The following is a 21,597-nucleotide window of genomic DNA, read 5'->3' as shown; positions in this document are numbered from 1 at the left end:
TGTCTTTATTTAAACCTCCAAGTGTATAAGTAGCATCAGCTCCTGACTGCTATAAATTTAAGGCAAGCTCTTTCCAGTTCACCCCTCTCAAGGGTGCAACACCACTTATAAAGGCTAGGGGTTCCGCTATCTGATCAGGGAAATTGTGAACTGAAGCAGTATATCGCTTTCAAAATGGGAAAGAGGAAGATCATAGCATCATAGAATAGTTTGGGTTGGAAGGGACCTCAAAGATCATCTAGTTCCAACCCCCCTGCTGCAGGCAGGGACACCCTCCACTAGACCACGTTGCCCAAATCCTCATCCGACCTGGTCTTAAACACTTCCAGGGAGAAGGCCTCCACAGCCTCTCTGGGCAACCTGTTCCAGTACCTCACCACCCTCACAGTGAAGAATTTCTTCCTAATATCTCATCTAAATCGACCCTCCTTCAGCTTAAACCCATTACCCCTTGTCCTGTCACTACACTCCCTCATAAACAGTCCCTCACCAGCTTTCCTGTAGGCCCCTTCAGGTACCGGTAAGCCGCAATTAGATCTCCCTGGAGCCGCCTTTTCTCCAGGCTGAACAACCCCAACTCTCTCAGCCTGTCCTCATAGGAGAGGTGCTCCAGCCTTCTGATCACCTTCGTGGCCCTCCTCTGGACTCGCTCCAACAGCTCAATGTCTCTCCTGTACTGGGGCCCCCAGAGCTGGACGCAGTACTCCAGGTGGGGTCTCACAAGAGCAGAGTAGAAGGGCAGGATCACCTCCCTTGACCTGCTGGTCACACCTCTTTTGATGCAGCCCAGGACACGGTTGGCTTTCTGGGCTGCAAGCGCACACTGCCGGCTCATGTGGAGCTTCTCATCAATTGATGCCCCCAAGTCCTTCTCCTCAGGGCTGCTTTCAATCCATTCCTCGCCCAGCCTATAGTCATGCTTGGGATTGCGCTGACCCACGTGCAGGACCTTGCACTTGGCCTTGTTGAACTTCATGCGGTTTGCACGGGCCCACCTCTCCAGCCTGTCAAGGTCCCTCTGGATGGCATCCCCTCCCTCCAGCGTGTCGACCACACCACACAGCTTGGTGTCGTCGGCAAACTTGCTGAGGGTGCACTGAATCCCACTGTCCATGTTGCCAACAAAGATGGTGAACAGTGCCGGTCCCAGTACCGACCCCTGAGGAACACCACTCGTCACAGTTCTCTACTTGGACATTGAGCCGTTGATCACAACTCTTTGAGTGTGACCATGCAGCCAATTCCTTATCTACCGAGTGGTCCATCCATCGAATCCATGTCTCTGCAATTTAGAGACAAGGATGTTGTGCGGGACAGCGTCAAATGCCTTGCACAAGTCCAGGCAGATGACGTCAGTTGCCCTTCCCTTATCCACCGACGCTGTAACCCCATCATAGAAGGTCACCAAGTTTGTCAGGCACGATTTGCCCCTAGTAAAGCCGTGTTGGCTGTCACCAAGCACCTCCTTGTTTTCCATGTGCCTGAGCATAGTCTCCAGGAGGGTCTGCTCCATGATCTTGCCAGGCACGGAGGTGAGACTGACCGGCCTGTAGTTCCCTGGGTCTTCTTTTTTACCCTTCTTAAAAATGGGGGTTATGTTCCCCCTCTTCCAGTCGGCGGGAACTTCACCAGACTGCCAGGACTTCTCAAATATGATGGCGAGTGGCCTGGCCACTTCCTCTGCCAGTTCCCTCAAGACCCACGGATGCAACTCACCAGGTCCCATGGACTTGTGCACCTTCAGGTTCCTTAGATGTTCTCGAACCTGATCTTCTCCTACAGTGGGCGGTTCTGCATTCTCCCAGTCCCTGCCTTCTGTGACCTGGGCAGTGTGGCTCAAGCATTTGCCAGTGAAGACTGAGGCAAAGAAGTGATTGAGCACCTCAGCCTTCTCCATATCCTGGGTAACCAGGTTACCTGTTTCATTCCGGAGGGGACCCACATTTTCCCTCGTCCTCCTCTTATCACTAACATACCTATAGAAGCTTTTCTTGTTGTCATTGACATCCCCGGCCAGACTAATTTCTATCAGGGCTTTGGCTTTCCTAACCTGCTCCCTGGCTGCTCGGGCAGTTTCTCCGTATTCCTCCCAGGCTACCTGCCCTTGCTTCCACCCTCTGTAGGCTTCCTTTTTTTGTTTGACTTTGCCCAGGAGCTCCTTGTTCATCCACAGGGGCCTCTTGGTGGTTTTGCTTGACTTCCTCTTTGTTGGGATGCATTGCTCCTGAGCTTGGAGGAGGTGACCCTTCAATATTTGCCAGCTGTCTTGGGCCCCTCTTCCTTCCAGGGCTTTGTCCCATGGTATTCTACCAAGCAGATCCCTGAAGAGGCCAAAGTCTGCTCTCCTGAAGTCCAGGGTAGTAAGCTTGCTGCGTGCCCTCCTTGCTGCCCTGAGGATGCTGAATTCCACCATTTCGTGGTCACTGCAGCCAAGGCTGCCCTTGAGCTTGACGTCCCCTACCAGGCCCTCCTTATTGGTGAGAAGAAGGTCCAGCATGGCACCTCTCCTCGTGGGCTCCTCTATCACTTGGAGGAGAAAGTTGTCATCGACACATTCCAGGAACTTCCTGGATTGCTTGCGCTCAGCTGTGTTGTCCCTCCAGCAGATGTCAGGGTGGTTGAAGGCCCCCATGAGGACCAAGGCTTGTGAGCATGCGGCTGCTCCTATCTGCCCATAGAGGGCTTCATCTGCTCGGTCTCCCTGGTCAGGTGGCCTGTAGCAGACCCCCACTATGATGTCCCCTGCCCTAGCCCTCCCTTTAATCCTGACCCATAGGCTCTCGGTGGGCTCCTCCTCCATCCCCAGGTGGAGGTCCATGCACTCCAGCTGGTCATTGACATAGAGGGCAATGCCCCCTCCTGTTTGCCCTGCCTATCCTTCCTAAAGAGCCTGTACCCTACCATCCCAACACTCCAGTCATAGGAGCTATCCCACCATGTCTCTGTAATGCCAATAATGTCATAGCCTTGCAGGCACACACACGTCTCCAGCTCCCCTTGTTTGTTCCCCATGCTCCGTGCGTTCGCGTAGAGGCATTTCAGTTGTGCTCCTGATGAGGCTGACTAATTGGCTGGAGTGGCTGGGATTCTTTTGATGTATCTTCCCAGTGTTACCCCGTTGGTTCCTGTTGCATCCAGAGCCCCCAGCTCATCTCCTCTAGGCTCCGAGTGTGCTGTAGTGCATCCAGCATGTCTTTGAGCAGTAGGCCAAGGGCCCTCACCAGCACCCCGTCCCTCCAATCTGGGCACCTCATCCCACAACATGTCACTGGCAAGCCTGGTGTTATCTGCCTCCCCCTTAGAGCCTAGTTTAAAGCTCTGTCAATGAGCCCCGCTAGTTCCTGGGCAAAGATCCTCTTCCCCCTTTGAGAGAGACAAATCCCATCAGAGTTCATCAGGCCCGGTGCTGTGTAGGCCACCCCATTGTCAAAGAACCCAGAGTTGTGGCGTTGACACCAACCACGGAGCCATGCATTTATGGACTGCGTCCGCCTGTTCCACCCACCATTGCTGCCCTTAACTGGAAGGAGGGAGGAGAACATTACCTGCCCCCCGAATCCTTCAGTGACTGTCCTAAGAGCCTGAAGTCCCTTTTGATCACTTTCATGGTGTGTGCCTCTGCTTCATCCCCACCCACATGGAGGAGCAGCAGTGGGTAATAGTCAGAGGGCTGTACCAGGCTAGGGAGTTTCCTAGCGATGTCCTTGACACAGGCCCCAGGGAGGCAGCAGACTTCTCTGAAAGGAGGGTCTGCCCTGCATATCGGGCCCTCTGTACCCTTCAGATGGGAGTCTTCTACGACTAAGATAACTTATAAAATCAAATTTTTGCACATGGAGGATGTGAAATAAATAAAGTGTTCAAGGTATGTAAAATATTGATTCCCTGCCGTACTAAAAATTTTAACATAATTTTTCACTGGTGATAATTGTGTCCAAGATGTCCATTCTGACATAATTTCTGTCATATTTTAGAATTGTTTTTCAATAAACCGTAGTCAATACTGTGGACACTTAGTCCTTAAAAAAAAAAAAAGATAAGAGGTCCTTCTGCACTAAATGAATGTATCAATCAATGCTACTTTCAAGTTGATACAAAGTTTTCTGTTATCAGGTTTTCCTGATAAAGTAAAATAAACTAAAAAATTAAATTAAATATAAAATCTAAGATAAGATAATATAATCTTATAAGCTTCAGTACAGAACACGTTTACAATGTTTAAGAATACTTACTGTTTGTCTTCAGATTCAGGACCCTGGCTGGATGCAGTGATCTCACGACTATTTCCATCTGCAGTACGCTTCTGCTTCTTTGCATCTTCAGAATGCATTTTAAATTTATTTAAGATAGCTCCCTCTAAAATAATGTTTATCTGAGAAATATATAACTGTTCAGCCAAGGACAGTAATCTCAATGACCATTTGTTTCAAAGAAAAATATAGATACTTATTAAAATCAATAAAGTTATTAATGTCACACATTGCAAGTGAATCCTCATAATGGGCAAGTATAAACATGTTGAAACAATTCCAGATGCTTGGAGTTTTCTTACAAACATGTACATTTTGTATTTGTACCTGTTTGATAACTGTGGGTCCTTCATTCAAATGAAATTAAATGATATAAGCATTATATTTTCTGCAATCCAGCACAGATATACAAAATAAATGAGGAAGTAGATATTTATTTAAAAGAATATGCTGTTATTTGGAATTTTCCCAATTTTAGTTATCAGTGAATTTTATAAAATATTTCTGATTTAAAAAAAAAAATATTGACTTACCGTGAAGGTTGTTCTTGGTTTGCGTCTAGTTCTCTGAAAGATTATTCAAAAATCAGCAGAATTAATATGGTTAAGGACATGTAGCATGATTGGACTTTGCTCTTCTTATGTAATACAGAGATGATGAACAGCTTTCTCTCATTTTTTTCCCCACTACCGTTGCCTCACCTACTTTGCAGAGTAAAGTGCATGCACTTTGGACTCTGCCTCCCTTTTTCTAAAGGGAATATTTAGCAAACAGAAGTCCTTAAATAAATGCTTGTTTCATTGTCACTTGGGAAAATGAGCCTGAATAGTCTATTCTTCCACCAGGAAAAGTTCCCCTTATCTACTGTTGGCTTAATTATGCCCCTTAAAACTCCCAGGAACTCCTCTTTACCTTTTTAGAGATGGTGCTGAATGCTCCAAGTAACTCTTACACTTAAGGATGAATCCATTCTTGAATACAGAGCGAGAAGGAAACCAAATAACGCAAAAGGAGTGGTTTACTCTTTTGCTTCTTTTCCCTTTTAAGTCTAATCTAGAAAAACATAACCCATTTAGACTGAAAGAAAACAGGATTTTTAATCACAGTGCATATTGTTTCTCATTTGAGTAACTGCAGAACAGCAAGATGAGCTTCAGACTCAGTTTAGAAATGGTTTGGAAATAACTGTAGTCAACAGAAATCTGCTCAATTAGTATCCTTCTGATTTTTGAATGTATGTTCAGATTCTAAACTAGTTGAAATTCACCATTTATTTTATTGTGGAATGTACTGTTTTTATCAGTATCTGTAGGCATTACTTGAAGGAAAATAATAACAAATAGAAATTAATTGCACTTCTTAACTGTTATGCCAACATATATAGAAAACTAGATATTTTTTAGAAGTAAAATTTATGAAAAGTCAAACAAAAATCCTGTCCTAGAAGACAAGGAGATTTATATGAATTTCTCTGTAGGTCTCCTATCCCCTTACTCAAACAAAACTTACCTAATCTGATAATTAACCAAAAGAGATATTTTTTGTTCCTTTTAGTCATGCTTACATGTAATCTCAAAATTTTGATAAAACTGAGTAAATTTACAATTATTTGGAATACAAAGAGTCTTATCAGAGTGAGGATGACTTTTGAAAGGGTAGTTTACCATTTTCAGTCAAGCAAAATATAAAGGATCAGTAAGAATCAGAATTATCTCTTTATGAAAAGTCATCTTGAGATATCTGTAGAGACTTCTGTCCATAGCAATTAATGGGAATACTTCTGGGTTTTAACTTGCGTGCTTAAGTGCTTTGCTGGACTTGATCTTAATGGACCAGTTCAATTTCAGGTAAAGTCTGTCAATTTGTTTCAGTGGGAACTGAATAAATTTGAATGAGAGACTCTAGAGAAAAGTGAATTAATTTAAACAAATGAAACAGTAAATGCAGGTCTTTCACAACTGTTTCACCTTAAAAGGAAAATGGACAACACTACAAGATCTGTCACAATCTATTATCTCATTGTAGCGTCTCTGCTATTGCAGTACAGTTGTGATAAGAAATTGAAATAGAAATAAATCATAATAGCAATTTGTACCAGTTTCTATTACCTGATACAGGTCTGATATTAAAAAAGTGGGAAAACTGGGACAGTTCAGTATTTTATCTCTACTTACTAAGCTACAAATTTCTTTATTTCTCTATAGATTCTGTACTTGGACTTCAGTGACATAGCTTCACAGTTGCACAGGACCTAAGGCCAGAAAAAGATCACTAAATCTTTCTTCTAATCTCTTCTATCTCACAGTTTGCCATAAATCATTCACATATTTCCATTTTAAAACTGATAATTTGGTTTAGACTATATAGTTTCAGTCTGAAGGAATTAAATTTATGTCATAAACCAAAACCAGAAGAATCTGAGGCACCACCATTGCCCATTACCTGCACCTGAGTATATAAAAAAACCCACATAGGTGAACATAGTAGCTGTTTCAAAACCCAAGATGTACAAAAAGACCCAGAAACAACGAAGGTGCCAGTCAATCTAATCTGAGGAGAAATACTTTCCCATCCAAAGTCTGGCAACCACGTTTGCCCTAAATATATAAGCAGGATTCATAAACCCAGGGTTCGAAAAATACTTTTTGTTTTCGCTCAGATCAGTTATTTGGTTAAATCAATAGCTTACCCCCACCTTTAGAAGCATAACTAGTTTAAACTTCACCACAAAACATGAGCCCTATTTTTCAAATGCTTTTTTTTTGCCATTCCAGAAGCTGACTCATGATCAATTTGTCCATAAAATATTAAGACATTTTCACATATAGGAGGGGGTTGGATAAGTAAATTTAGATAAATAAAAGCAGGGAAACAGTCTGGAATAACTAATAGTGAGTTACAACACAGAATCATCTGTGTTACCTAACTTAACTGCAGTCCAAAAATTATGTTATAATCATACAAAATACAACTGAAACAATCTTGTGAAGAACAAGGCTATATTGACAAGACAGGTGAATGGTCTGTAAGAGCAATGACTTGAAGAAGGATTTAAGGTTTGTCATAGTTTACTGTTACAGTACAATCTCTCATTGCAGTAGAATGCCCAGGAGAGAGGATTCAAACCAGGCATTTATGTCAAGTAGGAGAGGGGAATTAATTGTGCCTTAGCATTACAGCATTACAACCTGTCCATAATATTTCAAGGGACCTAATAGTCATCTTTTTAAAACACAAGGATTTCTTATGCTCAAAATTCTAAAAGACATGTGTGAATATAATCCAGGAGCCATAAAACTATGTCAGGTAAAAGGAAATTGGCTACTACCTTAATAAAGAGAGGGTTGAGTAAACCTTATGAATATTTATACAAATTTTCAAATCGGAAAGATATCTGACAATGCAGGTCCTCACAGAAGTAATAATATCCAAGAGGTATTGTTCTGTCTTGAACTAAACAATTTCCATGCAGGGAAATCATAGAAGCAGCTAGCCAATAGGTGCAATGAACTTGGGAGCAATTGCAATTTTTTAAGTGAAACTAGATGGTTCTCTCATGTGTAGGCTTTAATTTAGACAAGATCAACTCTCCTGAGCCTATGAGTCACTTTCCAGACTTTTCAACGGGCTAAAATATCTTAAAACATTTACCTCATAACTCAAAAGAGGTAGCTCTTTGAGCTGCAGTTGTCATTATCTTCAGTGTCCCACTGGTCCACTGTGAGATAGGGCTGAAATGGACATGCAGCAGAGTTTTGGACAATCCAGGTGCATGAATCTTATCAGCCATTTTTCACTTGCTTGTACAACAAGGGATTTGAATTGTTAAACAGTTCTCACATCAGGACATCCCTGCTTCTTCTGATCATAGGATAACAAACTGGTTTGGGAAGGAGCCTTAAATAGCTCCAAGGTCATAGATTGGTGATCTCTGTTTAAATCCATCATCTGTGTGAAATTTTGTGACTAGTAAGTAGAAGGAGAAAAAGGAAAGGTTTTCTTTCTTCTTGGACTTTTACGTGAACAGGACACTCTGCTTTAAAGATGTTCAGAACATCTTTACTTTGCATAAGTCTATCTATTTGATATAGACAATGTCTACATGAGATTTCATGCTTCAGGGCTTCAGCCTACAGAATTAAAAAGAAATCTCCCTTGATGACACCAAAAATTGGTTAGAGCTGGGGGTAAGCTACTGATCTAACCAACTCATGCTGACAGAATCTCATCCCACAAATTACACGTTGGTTCCATGGATTTTTTTAATCTGATGTGGGCCAGCAAATGGGATTACCAATTGACATATGTTATCAGAATAAACAACTGATACATAAACTTTAATCTAACTTTGACATCAGAGTCAAAACATTGTGAAAGGATGGCATGATACTTTCAAATTTTTTTTTAACTATCAATAAAAACTAACTATTTTTTTTAAGTTTTTCAATCAAAACAGTAAACAAGACAAGAAATTGAAGCAAATACTTCAAAGTCTTATATATTATAGCTAGAGGACAAGTAAAAAGGACACAAACTATTTATTTTTTTTAATTTCCTTTAAAGGTGGACAGCTGGATTTTCCAATAAGCTCCAGATAAGCAAAATGGTGGAGAGGGTCCCAGGAATGCTGTAGTGATTTCCCTAATGACATTCAGTCCTAGCATAGGTTTGAACAATTGTGAACAAGCCCTGATTTATGATACTCGGGGAACTCCTGTTCCATTTTAGCAGCCTCTTTTCTGTTAATCAGTGCTGGAAAAGAATACTACTTTGTACAGGAATTTTGCCAACTTGGCCACTGTTCTATCAATGAGAATTGTCCTATGTGAAGAGAATTATCATAGAGTCAGAAAATGACAATCTTTGTGTTGCCTGAACTATGCTGTATGCTCAGCCACAAGATACCACCTATAGGAATTGCTAGACTCTCTTATTTGTCCTGGACTAACCATGAGACCAAATTAAGTTATTGTGAACATCAAGCTTCTATTGGTGTTTAAAAAGAAAGTCTACTCTGAAAAGAGTATTTTAATGATATTACAAAGCTCCACTTTTATTGTCTGGTGATTTGATTTGGAGTTAATTGTTTATTCTAGTAAGGGGGACTGCCACAAACTAAAGTAATGTCACTAGCTTCTGATTACTAATGTGTCAGCTTTACAAACTCAGTCTTGTTTCTGAAAGCCCCAAATTTTTTTGCCTTATACTTAACCCACAACAGGAAATACAGACAAATCTAGAGCACACTTTGAGAAATGTGTCCTATATATGGAAAACAACTTGGTGTTTATTTATCACTGAAGTTATTAAATATGACTTGATAATGCATTAATGTGTTAAGAGATAATATTTTTCATAACCATTGCTTGCAGTTGCATTTAAAATAGGATTCTTACTACAGTTATAACAGAAAAAATGTATTTAATTGGAGTGGTATTTACATTTGTCTTAGTAATATTTCTTAAACTATTTAAAGAAGGATTAAAAGTTATGTCTTTCTAGAGCATGAGCAGATGTTTTCACTCTCAGCTTATCTAGAAAAACAGATGGCTTTTGAATCTGGATAAACAAGATATATACATTCAAAGAAATATAGTATAGAACATTAGGGATTTAAAAGTGGTCAGGACTTTATTTCACAATTTACTGTATTTAATATGAAAAAAGATGGAAAAACAATAATAAAAGTGACTTTTTGTGCAGGTGGAAAACATTTTTCTCCATTAAAGTTGAATGAAGCATATATTATTGCAGACACATCCTTTTTTTCCTGATAATTATTCTAGCCAGTGATATGCCTGGTAACATTGTAACAGTACAAGTAATCAAAGACCTCGAATGAGCTTTTTTCCTGCCCTCACTGAATCACTTTGAACACCTTCTGCCACACACAAAGAGCCTTTGTAAGCTGAATATACACAACTTAAAAGTATTCAGCAGTTACTGATTAGTTACTACACACAAAAGATAACTTGGATTAATGAAATACTAAACGGAGTGTTAGTATGCTCAGTGCCCTAAATTAGAAACAGAAAAAGTCATTGCTGACCAGGAAGTTCTCAGTGAGGTGGGGTAGGGCTGGTTCCTACTGCCCCTGAAATGGATCCTCAATGGGACTGAATTGCCATCTTCCAAATCCCTGATTTTTCCTTAGTATTTTATTCCTTTTCATGATGATGTTTGTCATCTTGAATCCTTGAACTTCTGCATAGCTCTATCTCAAGAGTCTTACCTCTGTCTGCAATTTTACCTCTCAACTTGCAGAAGTCCACTCTATCGACTCTTGGGAGTTCTTGCTCAGAATTTAGCAATTTCCTCACAAGTCAGAGAGTGTTACACAGCTATGCCTTGGATCACAGACAGCTGAACTCCTGAGGAAGAGGGGAAGGGGTTTACAAACTAAAGTAATTACATATTAAATATATAACAGTTTAATATTATATCCAATACTGAAACAAAAACTATTCATATTGACTTATTCCCTTCTATAATACTGTCTAAAATTATATTTTATAAATACTTGCATTCTATTCCATACAATTTGTGAAATGTCTGGATTACCTAGGAAATTATGAGAATAAAACCCTGTTGTTCAGCTTCTGCCTATTAATACTGAATTCCAAAGGTTTTTTTATTTGTCTATTCTGCAGTTAATCATATTCCTTACAAATCACAAAAAAAGAAGAGTGGAAGAGACCTCAGAACATCATCCCATCCATTCTCCTCCCTCCAGATCAGATGTGACCATTTTGCAAGAAATAGTTCTAAAGAGGCTGGAGAAATTAACTCTCTTATCATGCAGGACTTCAGTAATTAGAACACCCGATCTCTGTATCTTGTGGCCAGCTACATTATGGCTACAGTTACTGAAGAGGCACTTACCTGTAGTCATTCTATTGACCCAGACTAGATGCTCTACTGTCTCATTAATTTATCAGTTCATTAATCTTAATTTCCAAAGACTCATTTCCTAAAGTCCTATCCAATGGCTAATCAGAGCTCCTTATCTTTCCCAACACTTCCAGGTACAAACTCCTGGATTACTTGTAGGTCTGAGCCATCTTTAGTCCAGTGGCTGTTGACAGCTGAAGCTGGTAGCAGAGAGGATGGAAAGAGAGATCAGGAAGAAGCACGCACATTTACATTGATCCAGCAAGATACATCTAAGCTTACTCATTGCAACTGTTAGTTTCCATGTGGACTGGTTGTTTACCAGGTATCATTTCCATTTTCTGCTTCCAGTTCCTGAGTACAAGACATCTTTTTACAGAGTGTTTATCAGCTACTGATAAGTATACAACAGCTTATGTTTCTTAGGAATAATGGAATTTTCACTCTGCTACAATAATTTGTTTGATTTCTTTTAGAAAAAAGAATGGACTGTGGCTTATATTTGATAGACAAAAAAGTTTTCTTCAGAGATCCAGGGATGCCCAAGACTCATAACTTATTCTAGTTTCTAATCTGCAAGAATTATGATAAATTAAATAAATACATTAAAATGTATTCTGATTCCAACAAGGTTTATTGCTCTACTCCCAAATATTACCCATATCAAGGGCAAAACAACATTTTCCCCATACATTTCCCACTAAAACTTGAATTTATTAGACTTCTGCCTTACAAATAAGAAAAAAGGATGAAATTTGGATTTGCTTCTTACTCATTTCTAAGCATACACTTTGTATAAAAATGATATACCATATTAAACAGCAACATGATCAATGAAATTTAAGAAGTGCTAAGCATGGCCAAACTCAGAGTAATATTAGTAAGCAGAGACTTTCCTGCCCAATAAACTGCAGGAAGAACCAATACAAAATCTTTAACTAATCAGCAAGCTTCAGGGGTCGTCTTTCTCCCCTTCCCTGCATGGACTGTGAAATCACAACACAATCTCTTTACTACTACCCAGACAGAATGATAAATGAAGGCTGTAGGTCAGAGCCAGAAGGACTGGGGAATGGCTCCACAAAAAGCTGATGTTCACAGGGACCCTTGAACCATGAGGCTTAGGACAGTGTTCCAGCATTATCAAAGATAATTGAAGTAATGCAGTGATCTCTGCTCATATTCTAATTTCCTCACTCTTTGCACTCTAGAATTCCCCTTTTCTGCCTCAACTCTGAGTCACTACCTCTGCCCAGTTTACATTCTGCTTGCACAAAAGGATACATGACCCTGTGTGAGGGTCACGACACTACATGTAATTCCTTGATTTCTTTTTATAGTCAACAACAAATGATGAATGATTAACAGCTTATCCTGACTGAATAAAGTGTTCAGAGCAGCCCTGTTTTCCATTGCACCATTCACCGAGAGCAAGTGATTTTGTCAGTATGGAACAAAGTTCAAGGAAGCAACTCTCGTTTGAGCACTTAGTCAAACTGAGATACCTGCTACTGTAAGAAAAGGCTTACATCCCTTGTATTCAGTGTCTGCACCTGGTACACTAGGAATGCTGTTCCAGTAGAAATTAGAGATCCTAAGGCCCACATCCTAAGGATCCACAGGTTCCCCCTGTGGGTAAGGTATGCTCATTAAATACTACAGGGATTCCTTGATGGGAGCATCCTCTGGGGTTCCTTGTATAGTCAATACTACAGAGCAGAACTGAATTTAGAAAATGGATCTGTTTTACTCACCAGAGGTAGTTTATCTTGGGACTTGGTGGCATGCAAACAAAACATTTGATCTAACCACTACAGGAAATGATCTGGTAGTGATCCCATGTCATAGACCATTTGCAGAAGATATTATAGCATTTTCCATGGTGTCTGGGGACAGATAATTGCTAGGTTATCCCACATCCTAAAGAAGACAGATGATTTCTTCAGTGATCACTCATGGCTGGCAATCAGTTCATGAAGAGGTCCATTGAGTTGGCAGTTATAAGCAGGTGTGACCAGAACAAGGCCAAGTTCTATAACCAAAACTAATTCCTTGGTATTGTGCCTATGAGGGAGGAGAACATACCTACCTAGGTTATTTACGGAACATCTTGGCAACATATTAGCAAAGGTACCTATTACTGTAAGTGAGAAGACCAGAAAGAATTTCTCCCATACTAATTGGATAGTCCAAATCTAATGTGCATATGAAACTGTATATTTACAAGAAAAAAAATTATTTGAAATGGGGTACTTCATCTTGTCCTAAATACATCTGTGACAAATACTCTTTACGAACACTGGTGTGGTGGGTCATTTCACAGGACAGAATTATCACCTACTTTCCTAATTGATTTCCAGCTATATCCATATTTCAAGTACACTGAACTATTTAAGAATGGTAGGTCTCTCAGGGAAAGTATATGTACTTCTGTAAGGCTTAAAAATGAAGATAAGTCTATAGCATCATGAGGGTATGTATGGTCTTTTCATATACTGGGGGTTAGATTTGGTGATCACACTTAATTCGTTAGAGTTCACTTGTTCCAGTGAACTCTGACAGTTTCCCCTGGTTCACAAGAGGGTGAAGACAGGCAGAACAATGCTTGCTCCAAGATTTCATAGGAAGATGTTCCCCACAAACATTTTAACCCCAAGAATGGTTAGAAGTTATTATCCTGTTTCTTTTTATGTACCACCACTATGGTAGTGATCAAAACATCCTTTATGCTAACACAATATTATTATTAGTGGCTTATTCTGATAATGGTAAACTGAGTAAACTGATCTCCTCCCAACTGATCACATGGATACAGACTAGATTGTCATGCCATATCAGATGAGTCATACATTAGTGTTAAAGCATGATAGGAAATAGAGGAAAGCAAAAATGACATTGATCACCTATATCCCCTTTCTTCTTCACTTATATGAATACATATGGAAAAAGAAAGGGGTGAACAACAGAAAAAAGCAGTATGTATATGTATCTTCTATACCAGCAAAATACAAGTAGAAATAATGGCAAATGTTATCAAAACCCTCTGTTGTGCATCAACTTTGATCTAGATGATGATAAAAAGTCAGACTTTGTCTCTTTCTTGATCTGGGTATATAATACCAGTCTTGTGGTGCTTAAGAGTAGGTCCTCAGTTTCTGATTGCTAGGTTTCCCTTCTAGTTTTTGCAGTGAACCATTTACTAGATGACAGATCCTGAAAGCAATTCTGTACAGATGAATTTCTGCACACTCAGAGAGTCCTTTTACTTCAATAGCAGTCACCCAGGACACAACTGTCAACTATACGTAATGAATTTGTTGACATTTCTCTACCCAGAATAAAACAGGGATATATGGGAAACTCAGTCCTCAACTATCCTGAAAATTCATGTTAATGTGACAGCAAAATAGGCTTCTATGATCCAGTTACGCAGTTACAACCAAAACAGTGGTAAAAACAGAACTCACAGTGCTGGCTACTCCTGCTTGGTTACATGGCTCCTAAAACTTGGGAGATTATAACAAAAGCAACTGACCTGACTGCAGAGCAAGCAAGAGTAATTGTTTAAACCTTGAGGCCACTGAATTCAGAAACTTGTAAAATGGGGCTTAAGGCCTTGAGGATTAGCTTTCCTTAACTAGTAAAGATTGTGCAGCCCTTAAAACACAGCCTTGGAGTGGAGTATGATTATCAGCTACATTGCAGGAAGAATCTCCTGTAAGAAATTTAGTAGGTAGATATCTCAGAACGGTTATCTGAGCACTGAAAGGAGACGTGGCTAGCAAGTTATTCCACCTGGAAGAATGCTATGAGAATGTAAAATCATATGAATCTTGGAAAAATTGTTGGGATTGGCATCTGGGGAAGTATCTGTTTAATAGAACCACAGTGCCTTTAAAGCAGCAGTAGCACAAGGGTTAATCAGCAAGAGTAACTCTGGGTCCTGTGAATCAAGCAGAAATACAATGGGAGGAGCTGCAAATTCACCTTCAACAAACAGTCAAGGTAATGCAGGTGAGAAGGAATGCAAGGATATCTCAGTCCTGTGGATCTGACAGAAGGTCTGTATATACTGTAACTTTCAGAAATATGATCATAAAGGACCCACAGCCTCCATTTAAAAATAAAGATCAAAAGGAACAGAAAAGGGAAAACAGTCCCCGGTATGGGTTTAGCTCACTGTGTAAAAAGAGGTGGTAACAGTAACTGCAAAATATCCTTGGAGAACGGGATAAAAACTTCCTTTAGGAGCTGCAGGAAAGCAACATGGTAAAATTTGAGAAAAACAGGCAAAGATATGAGAAAATGGGATAGAATCCATAAGTGCCCTACTGGTTTATTTTGTCAAGCTAACAAAAAAGCTGATGAGGAGGAAAAAAAGACTACAGAACATAACAGGTCCCTCTCAGCAAAGCCCTCAGGCATCATCTCTCCCTCTCAATAACACAGACTAGGGACACTCTGCTGTCTACCTGCCACTGGTCTAGTGATAAAAATACAATATAACCAATGCAAATGGCCAGTAACAATATTAGTGCTGGATGGTCAGGGAAAGAATATTACCTACCACTAGTGCTATGATGTTAATTGATACCATAGCACCAATAAACACTCTTCAATGAATATTTGTTCCAGCTGGAACTCAAGAATGTGGAAAAATGATAAAACTTGTATTATATGCATTAAAGGATGTTCAAGCACCTGTATTAAGGTCTCTGCCTCCAGTTAAATAGCTGCCAAGTTCAGGAGTTCCTTCTGCGTGTAGGAATGGGAGGATCCCTCTTATAAACAGCAGGGAATTATTGGCACAGGCTTGCTGAAACAAAATGGGTTAGCTGCAGATTTTGCTACGGATGTTTGTGGAATTGGGGTTGACCAGTAGGAGGTGAGGGTGGAGTGATTCCTGCAAGTCATTGATGCTTTGTTATTAAGAATCCGGAGGAAGTAAAACCAGTGGATATTTGGGTAACAGAATTTCCTCAAGTTTTGTGTGTCTAAGTTAAAATGTGGAAAAATAGAAGTTATGTATTAATTGAAGGTCCAGATCCTCCTTCCCAAAAACCAACATCAACACCCACAAGAAGCAGAGGAGTGACTCCAATCCACCATCAACAAGTTTACTGGAAAGCAAGGTCCTACAGAGACCTATAATTTTAACATCCCATTTTGTGCTGGGTTAAAAGCAAAGAAAAAAGCCTAAAAATGGATTTTTAACACTTAAATAAGGTAGCCATCTCTCAGGTTGTCTGTGGTGGAAAGATGCCTGAAATTCTTGTGGCACTAAGCAGAATATCTCTCTGATTTTTTTGTTATAAGCCAATGCTTTCTTTGCAATTCTACTATTAGAGCAAAGTTGGTAAAAACAAGCATTTACCTACGAGGGAAAGCAATATTGTTTTATCCATGTACCTCAAGACTTTCAGATCAGATGTATCAAATGTGGATGAAATTACCAAAGCGTGTTATGTCATATCATCCATGGATGATGTGTTGATACATGGAAAAACTGAATTGAAAGTCCAGGAATACATCCAAGGAGCAATCAGCATTACTCAAAACACAGACTTCACAGCTAATCATGACAAAACTCAGTTGGTACAATCTGAAGTGAAATATCCAGAAATAGTTTTAGGTCAGGAAGGGAGGGTGATGCTGGGATCACCAAAGGTTAGAACTGACCATGAGAATCCATGCCCCCACAGTATTAATTGTATTAGATTCACTTTTGGAATTGCTTACATTTTTGTGAGACTACCCTTACATTTGCAGAAATCAGTAAACCACTAATCAAATTAGTGAAGATATCTCACAAACAAGAACAGAAAGAGGCAAAACTGCACTAGTTCAAACCCTGGCCATCAGATGCCCAGATTCTTGTAAGGTGTTTCATGTTTATCTGGCCACTACCAATCTAGACCTTGGGACTATGCTATTTCAATAAAACAGAAATAAGATGCAAGTTACAGCCTTTGCTTTGAGAGTCTTAAGATCAGTAGGAAAGATTGCTGTTCCATATTAAAAAAACAGGTTTAGCATTGGCATAGGCAATGAGCTTCAGGAATACATCACTAGATGCTGTTTTGCAGCTATAGATATCACACGTACTCTACTGAAGTATGTAATCTGTGCAAAAGTACAAACTGGATATGTATCAAACCCTAGGTTAGCTGGATGGACATTGGCTTTTATAAACTAAGAGCTTTCTGTAGAAGATGACAAGATTTTATCACCAGCCCTATATGGCTTTTAACCACTGAAACAGAACATAAGTGCCCTTTACCTGTTTACATGTCTCCCATCAGGTAAAAGCTCCGTTGCTGACTTCGTGCCACAGGATATTCAGTGCGGTTCACGGATGGGTCCAGTTTTTAATCAAAGAATGGAAAATCCTCTACTAGATCTACTGCAACTCCTGTGAAAAATAAAAAGAGCTGCCTGACTTTGCTCTGCACAAGCAGCAGAGCTACAATCTCTGCTAGCAATGCTAAAAGAGGAACCTAAAGGAAGTGAACTGGCTTTGTACATAGTTTCAGACCGGATATATCACGCTTTAACTATCTGGCTGCCAACATGCAATAAAGATGACCTGCAAACACAGAATGGAAATCTGGTAGCCTATCAATCATGGAAAAGAAATCCTGAACATAGTTTAAAAAAAAAAGCAAGGAGGAAGAAAAATATGCAGGTCATGTAAAAGCATACAAAAGGAAAAATACAGAAGCAGCAGTATTGGAATAGTCAAGCAAATGCCTTTGCCAAGGTTGTGGTGGTCCCAGAAGACTTAACATTTGAAGAAATACCCACTTTGAAAACAAGGTATCAAAGACCTAGCCACTTTACAACATGGAAACGAGGAAACTGAGGGGCAGTTACTATAGAAGCTGGTAAACAGGTGAAGGATAGAGAGCGTAATGTGGCCAGATAACAAACACTTGTAGATGTAGAGTGCTATATCCCTTTCAAGTAGATTTGTTTCAGTAGGTGCATGAACAAGATCGTGTAGGGGTTGCTTGAATGCCAAAGGGAGTATTAGAAGATAGCCAGTTGGCCAAATGTGAAGACAGATGAGTACATAATTGCTTAACTTGTGTTGTGGTGAATACTCCCACTACGAGAAAAACAACATTAAAACATTAGAGAATTCATGAACCACAGGCTACGATACAAATAGACTACACCAGACCACATGTAGCCCCACCTTAATCCCACTTTGCGTGTTAGGTGTGGTTAAGTATTGTTTGCTAATACCAGATTCACTGGCAAAATGAGTTGAGGTAGTTCAGTAAAGAAAGCTACAGCCTGGTCTACCACAGTGGAAGCATTTAATTTTGTATTTTCCAGATGGGATTTAAACCAGCAAGTTAACTTAGAGCAAGGAACATGTTTTCCAGGGCAAATCACCAATTATGTGGAGGCCTGAGAAGAAAAGAAAGGTTCCACATTGCTGAGAAATCACAGTTCAAGGTAAATTGAATGACCCAATGGGACTATAAAAATAGCACTAGGCAAAACAGTGAAAAATTACAGAAAAGCTTGGGATATCACATCATCTTGTCATTTTAATGACCTGTGAGTTACAACAGCTTCTCATAAGTTCAAGTGATTTAGAACTATGCCTGGGAGAAAAAAAGTCTGCCTAATGTTTTAACTGAAGCATGGACACAGACCCTATCTACCACATGGGAAAGAGATTAATGTTGTTATAGCAACTCAACTGAGAAGGAACACTCAATGCATGGATAAACAAACAAGAACAAACCACTACTCTGCAGAATGGCAAAGAGGATGGAAAGCAATGTTCCGTATTTTCCATGCAAGTTTACAGACTAAACTGTAAATGGGATGGACTAGCTCCATCTATAAATAAAGCAGGGCAGGACCTTACAAATATCAAGCAAAACTCCAGAATGGAAAAGTACTTAAGTAGTTCCAGTTTCAATTTTAATTCTGGGAAAGTAAATAAGTTAAACAAAATTAAGAATATTATGTTATAAATGTTGCTATTAAAATTTAACAGTAAGGCACATGGGAAGTCTCACCAGAATCATCACCAGCAGAAAGGCTATTAAAAGAAGCAGCATAAATTAATTTTTAGGCTTTGTCTGAGTGAAGTTAGGATGTTTTTATTTTTATTAATAATTGTATGTTAATAATTCCATTAGGTTCAAAATTGTGAATATTTGTTTGTGTTACAAGGGAATAGTAAGCTCCCTGCTTTTTGTTGATAATAGACCTTACCTCTAGTGGCAGTGGAAAGCTCTTTTGCACCAAAGATCATGAAAACATTGGATATATGTCTCTGCTACTTTAAAATTAAGGGAGACAAGTGTGAAAGCTAAACAATTGCATCTATGTTCCACGATGCCAAAAAGTAATTATGATTTTAACAAACGTCTCTGATTTTAAGGGAACGTATTATGGGGACTTGAAGCAGCACACAAATTTAACTTGGGATATTTTATTTCTATTTACTTGGCTAAAAATCAAAATAACATACAACAATTGCAATGGAACTGAAATATGAGTGGAAAACACCAGTGATGATTAAACCAAGTGTAAAATCATAGAATCATAGAATGGTTTGGGTTGGAAGGGACCTCAAAGATCATCTAGTTCCAACCCCCCTGCTGCGGGCAGGGACACCCTCCACTAGACCACATTGCCCAAAGCCTCATCCGACCTGGCCTTAAACACTTCCAGGGAGGGTCATCCAAAACCTCTCTGGGCAACCTGTTCCAGTGCCTCACCACCCTCACAGTAAAGAATTTCTTTCTAATATCTCATCTAAATCGACCCTCCTTCAGCTTAAACCCATTACCCCTTGTCCTGTCACTACACTCCCTCATAAACAGTCCCTCACCAGCTTTCCTGTAGGCCCCTTCAGGTACTGGTAAGCTGCAATTAGATCTCCCTGGAGCCTTCTTTTCTCCAGGCTGAACAACCCCAACTCTCTCAGCCTGTCCTCATAGGAGAGGTGCTCCAGCCTTCTGATCACCTTTGTGGCCCTCCTCTGGACTCGCTCCAACAGCTCAATGTCTCTCCTGTACTGGGGCCCCCAGAGCTGGACGCAGTACTCCAGGTGGGGTCTCACAAGAGCAGAGTAGAGGGGCAGGATCACCTCGACCTGCTGGTCACACCTCTTTTGATGCAGCCCAGGACACAGTTGGCTTTCTGGGCTGCAAGCGCACATTGCTGGGTCATGTTGAGCTTCTCATCAATCGATACCCCCAAGTCCTTCTCCTTGGGGCTGCTTTCAATCCATTCCTCACCCAGCCTATAGCTGCACTTGGGATTGCCCCGGCCCATGTGCAGGACCTTGCACTTGGCCTTGTTGAACTTCATGCGGTTCACACAGGCCCACCTCTCCAGCCTGTCAAGGTCCCTCTGGATGGCATCCCTTCCCTCCAGTGTGTCAACCACACCCCACCATACAGCTTGGTGTTGCCAGCAAACTTGCTGAGGGTGCACTCAATCCCACCATAATAATCACCAACACACAAGTTATGGGACAGTCAGTGTGTACGATGGCCTAAATTTCAACCATTGAAATGGGATAGATCTGTGATTTTATGAGAAATGGAAGGCGATACTATACAGGGGGCATAGAGATGGTTGTAAAACAGCACATGCACAACCTGCATTGCTATTGCCTGAAAAGAGCGGTCACTGCACAGAAGCAAAGTAGCATTACTGATGGTGCATTAACAGATTTGGAAAGGTGCTGTAAGAAATGGGGTTATAGCCACTAGGGCCTGTCCTGTTGGAATGGAGTCTGAAGAAGCCCTCACAATGGAAACAGAATATTGCTCCTACAACAGCGGTAACTACTTGTATGAGGAGCCAACTAGCAGTCAATGATTCTAGCATCTATGACACCAGATATGGATACATGTTACTGTTTCTCTGCATCTATTTCAGTAGGAATTGCCAGAAAACTCTGCTCTGTGTAAAGAAATAAGCATGTAACATTTCTCATCTATCTAATTTAGGGTAAAAATTGGCAATGTTCACCCATATCACCAGAATTATAATACCCACCAACCTGGTGCTAATTTGGAATCTTTATTAAAAAAATGTTAAGGAATCACAGCAAATAGAGCAAGTAGCTAAAAAAATTAATGAATAGGCACCAAGCAGTGAAAGGATGTATTACTTTACAGAATCAACAGCCACTAAGATCAGGAATGGATGCAGAAACCATGATTCCACCATGACATTTTTAGAGGACAGTCAAGTACTGGTACAAGAATCATGTTATTTTAACCATTAATCATTACCTATGTATTAACTAGTCTTTCTTTTACAGCTTGCAGTATGTCTTGTAGTGTGAGACAGAAGAACCTGGAGCTATCTGGAGCAATATAAACACAGAAGATCCACATGGATTTTGCAAGAAAACCATGAGACAAGACTAGAGGAGGGTGACACTCCACCTTCTTGCTCTGAGGCTGTACCT

General features: G+C 40.2%; 1 protein-coding gene across 4 annotated transcripts in view; it reads right to left on the bottom strand.

Annotated features, from left to right (window-relative positions):
- The window catches only part of LOC129202187 (ATP-dependent translocase ABCB1-like), a 60,359-nt gene extending 42,758 nt beyond the window's left edge, over positions 1-17,601 (bottom strand). The window contains exons 1-3 of one of the 4 annotated variants that reach the window (XM_054814425.1): positions 17,422-17,601; positions 4,784-4,816; positions 4,233-4,372 (exon numbers count right to left, since the gene is read on the bottom strand). In XM_054814425.1, the coding sequence (XP_054670400.1) occupies positions 4,233-4,330 (98 nt within the window). In that variant the 5' untranslated portion in view covers positions 4,331-4,372; positions 4,784-4,816; positions 17,422-17,601. Of the gene's footprint in view, positions 1-4,232; positions 4,373-4,783; positions 4,860-5,162; positions 5,264-10,299; positions 10,318-17,421 lie in introns of those variants that run through there. The other 3 variants (XM_054814426.1, XM_054814424.1, XM_054814427.1) reach the window with 3 other exon arrangements.
- Between the last annotated feature and the right edge of the window lie 3,996 nt (positions 17,602-21,597).

Source organism: Grus americana, chromosome 2 (assembly GCF_028858705.1).
Source record: "Grus americana isolate bGruAme1 chromosome 2, bGruAme1.mat, whole genome shotgun sequence".
Classification (NCBI taxonomy): Eukaryota; Metazoa; Chordata; class Aves; order Gruiformes; family Gruidae; genus Grus; species Grus americana.
The sequence above is the reverse complement of the archived record's forward strand: the minus strand, read 5'-3'. Positions and strand labels throughout refer to the sequence as shown.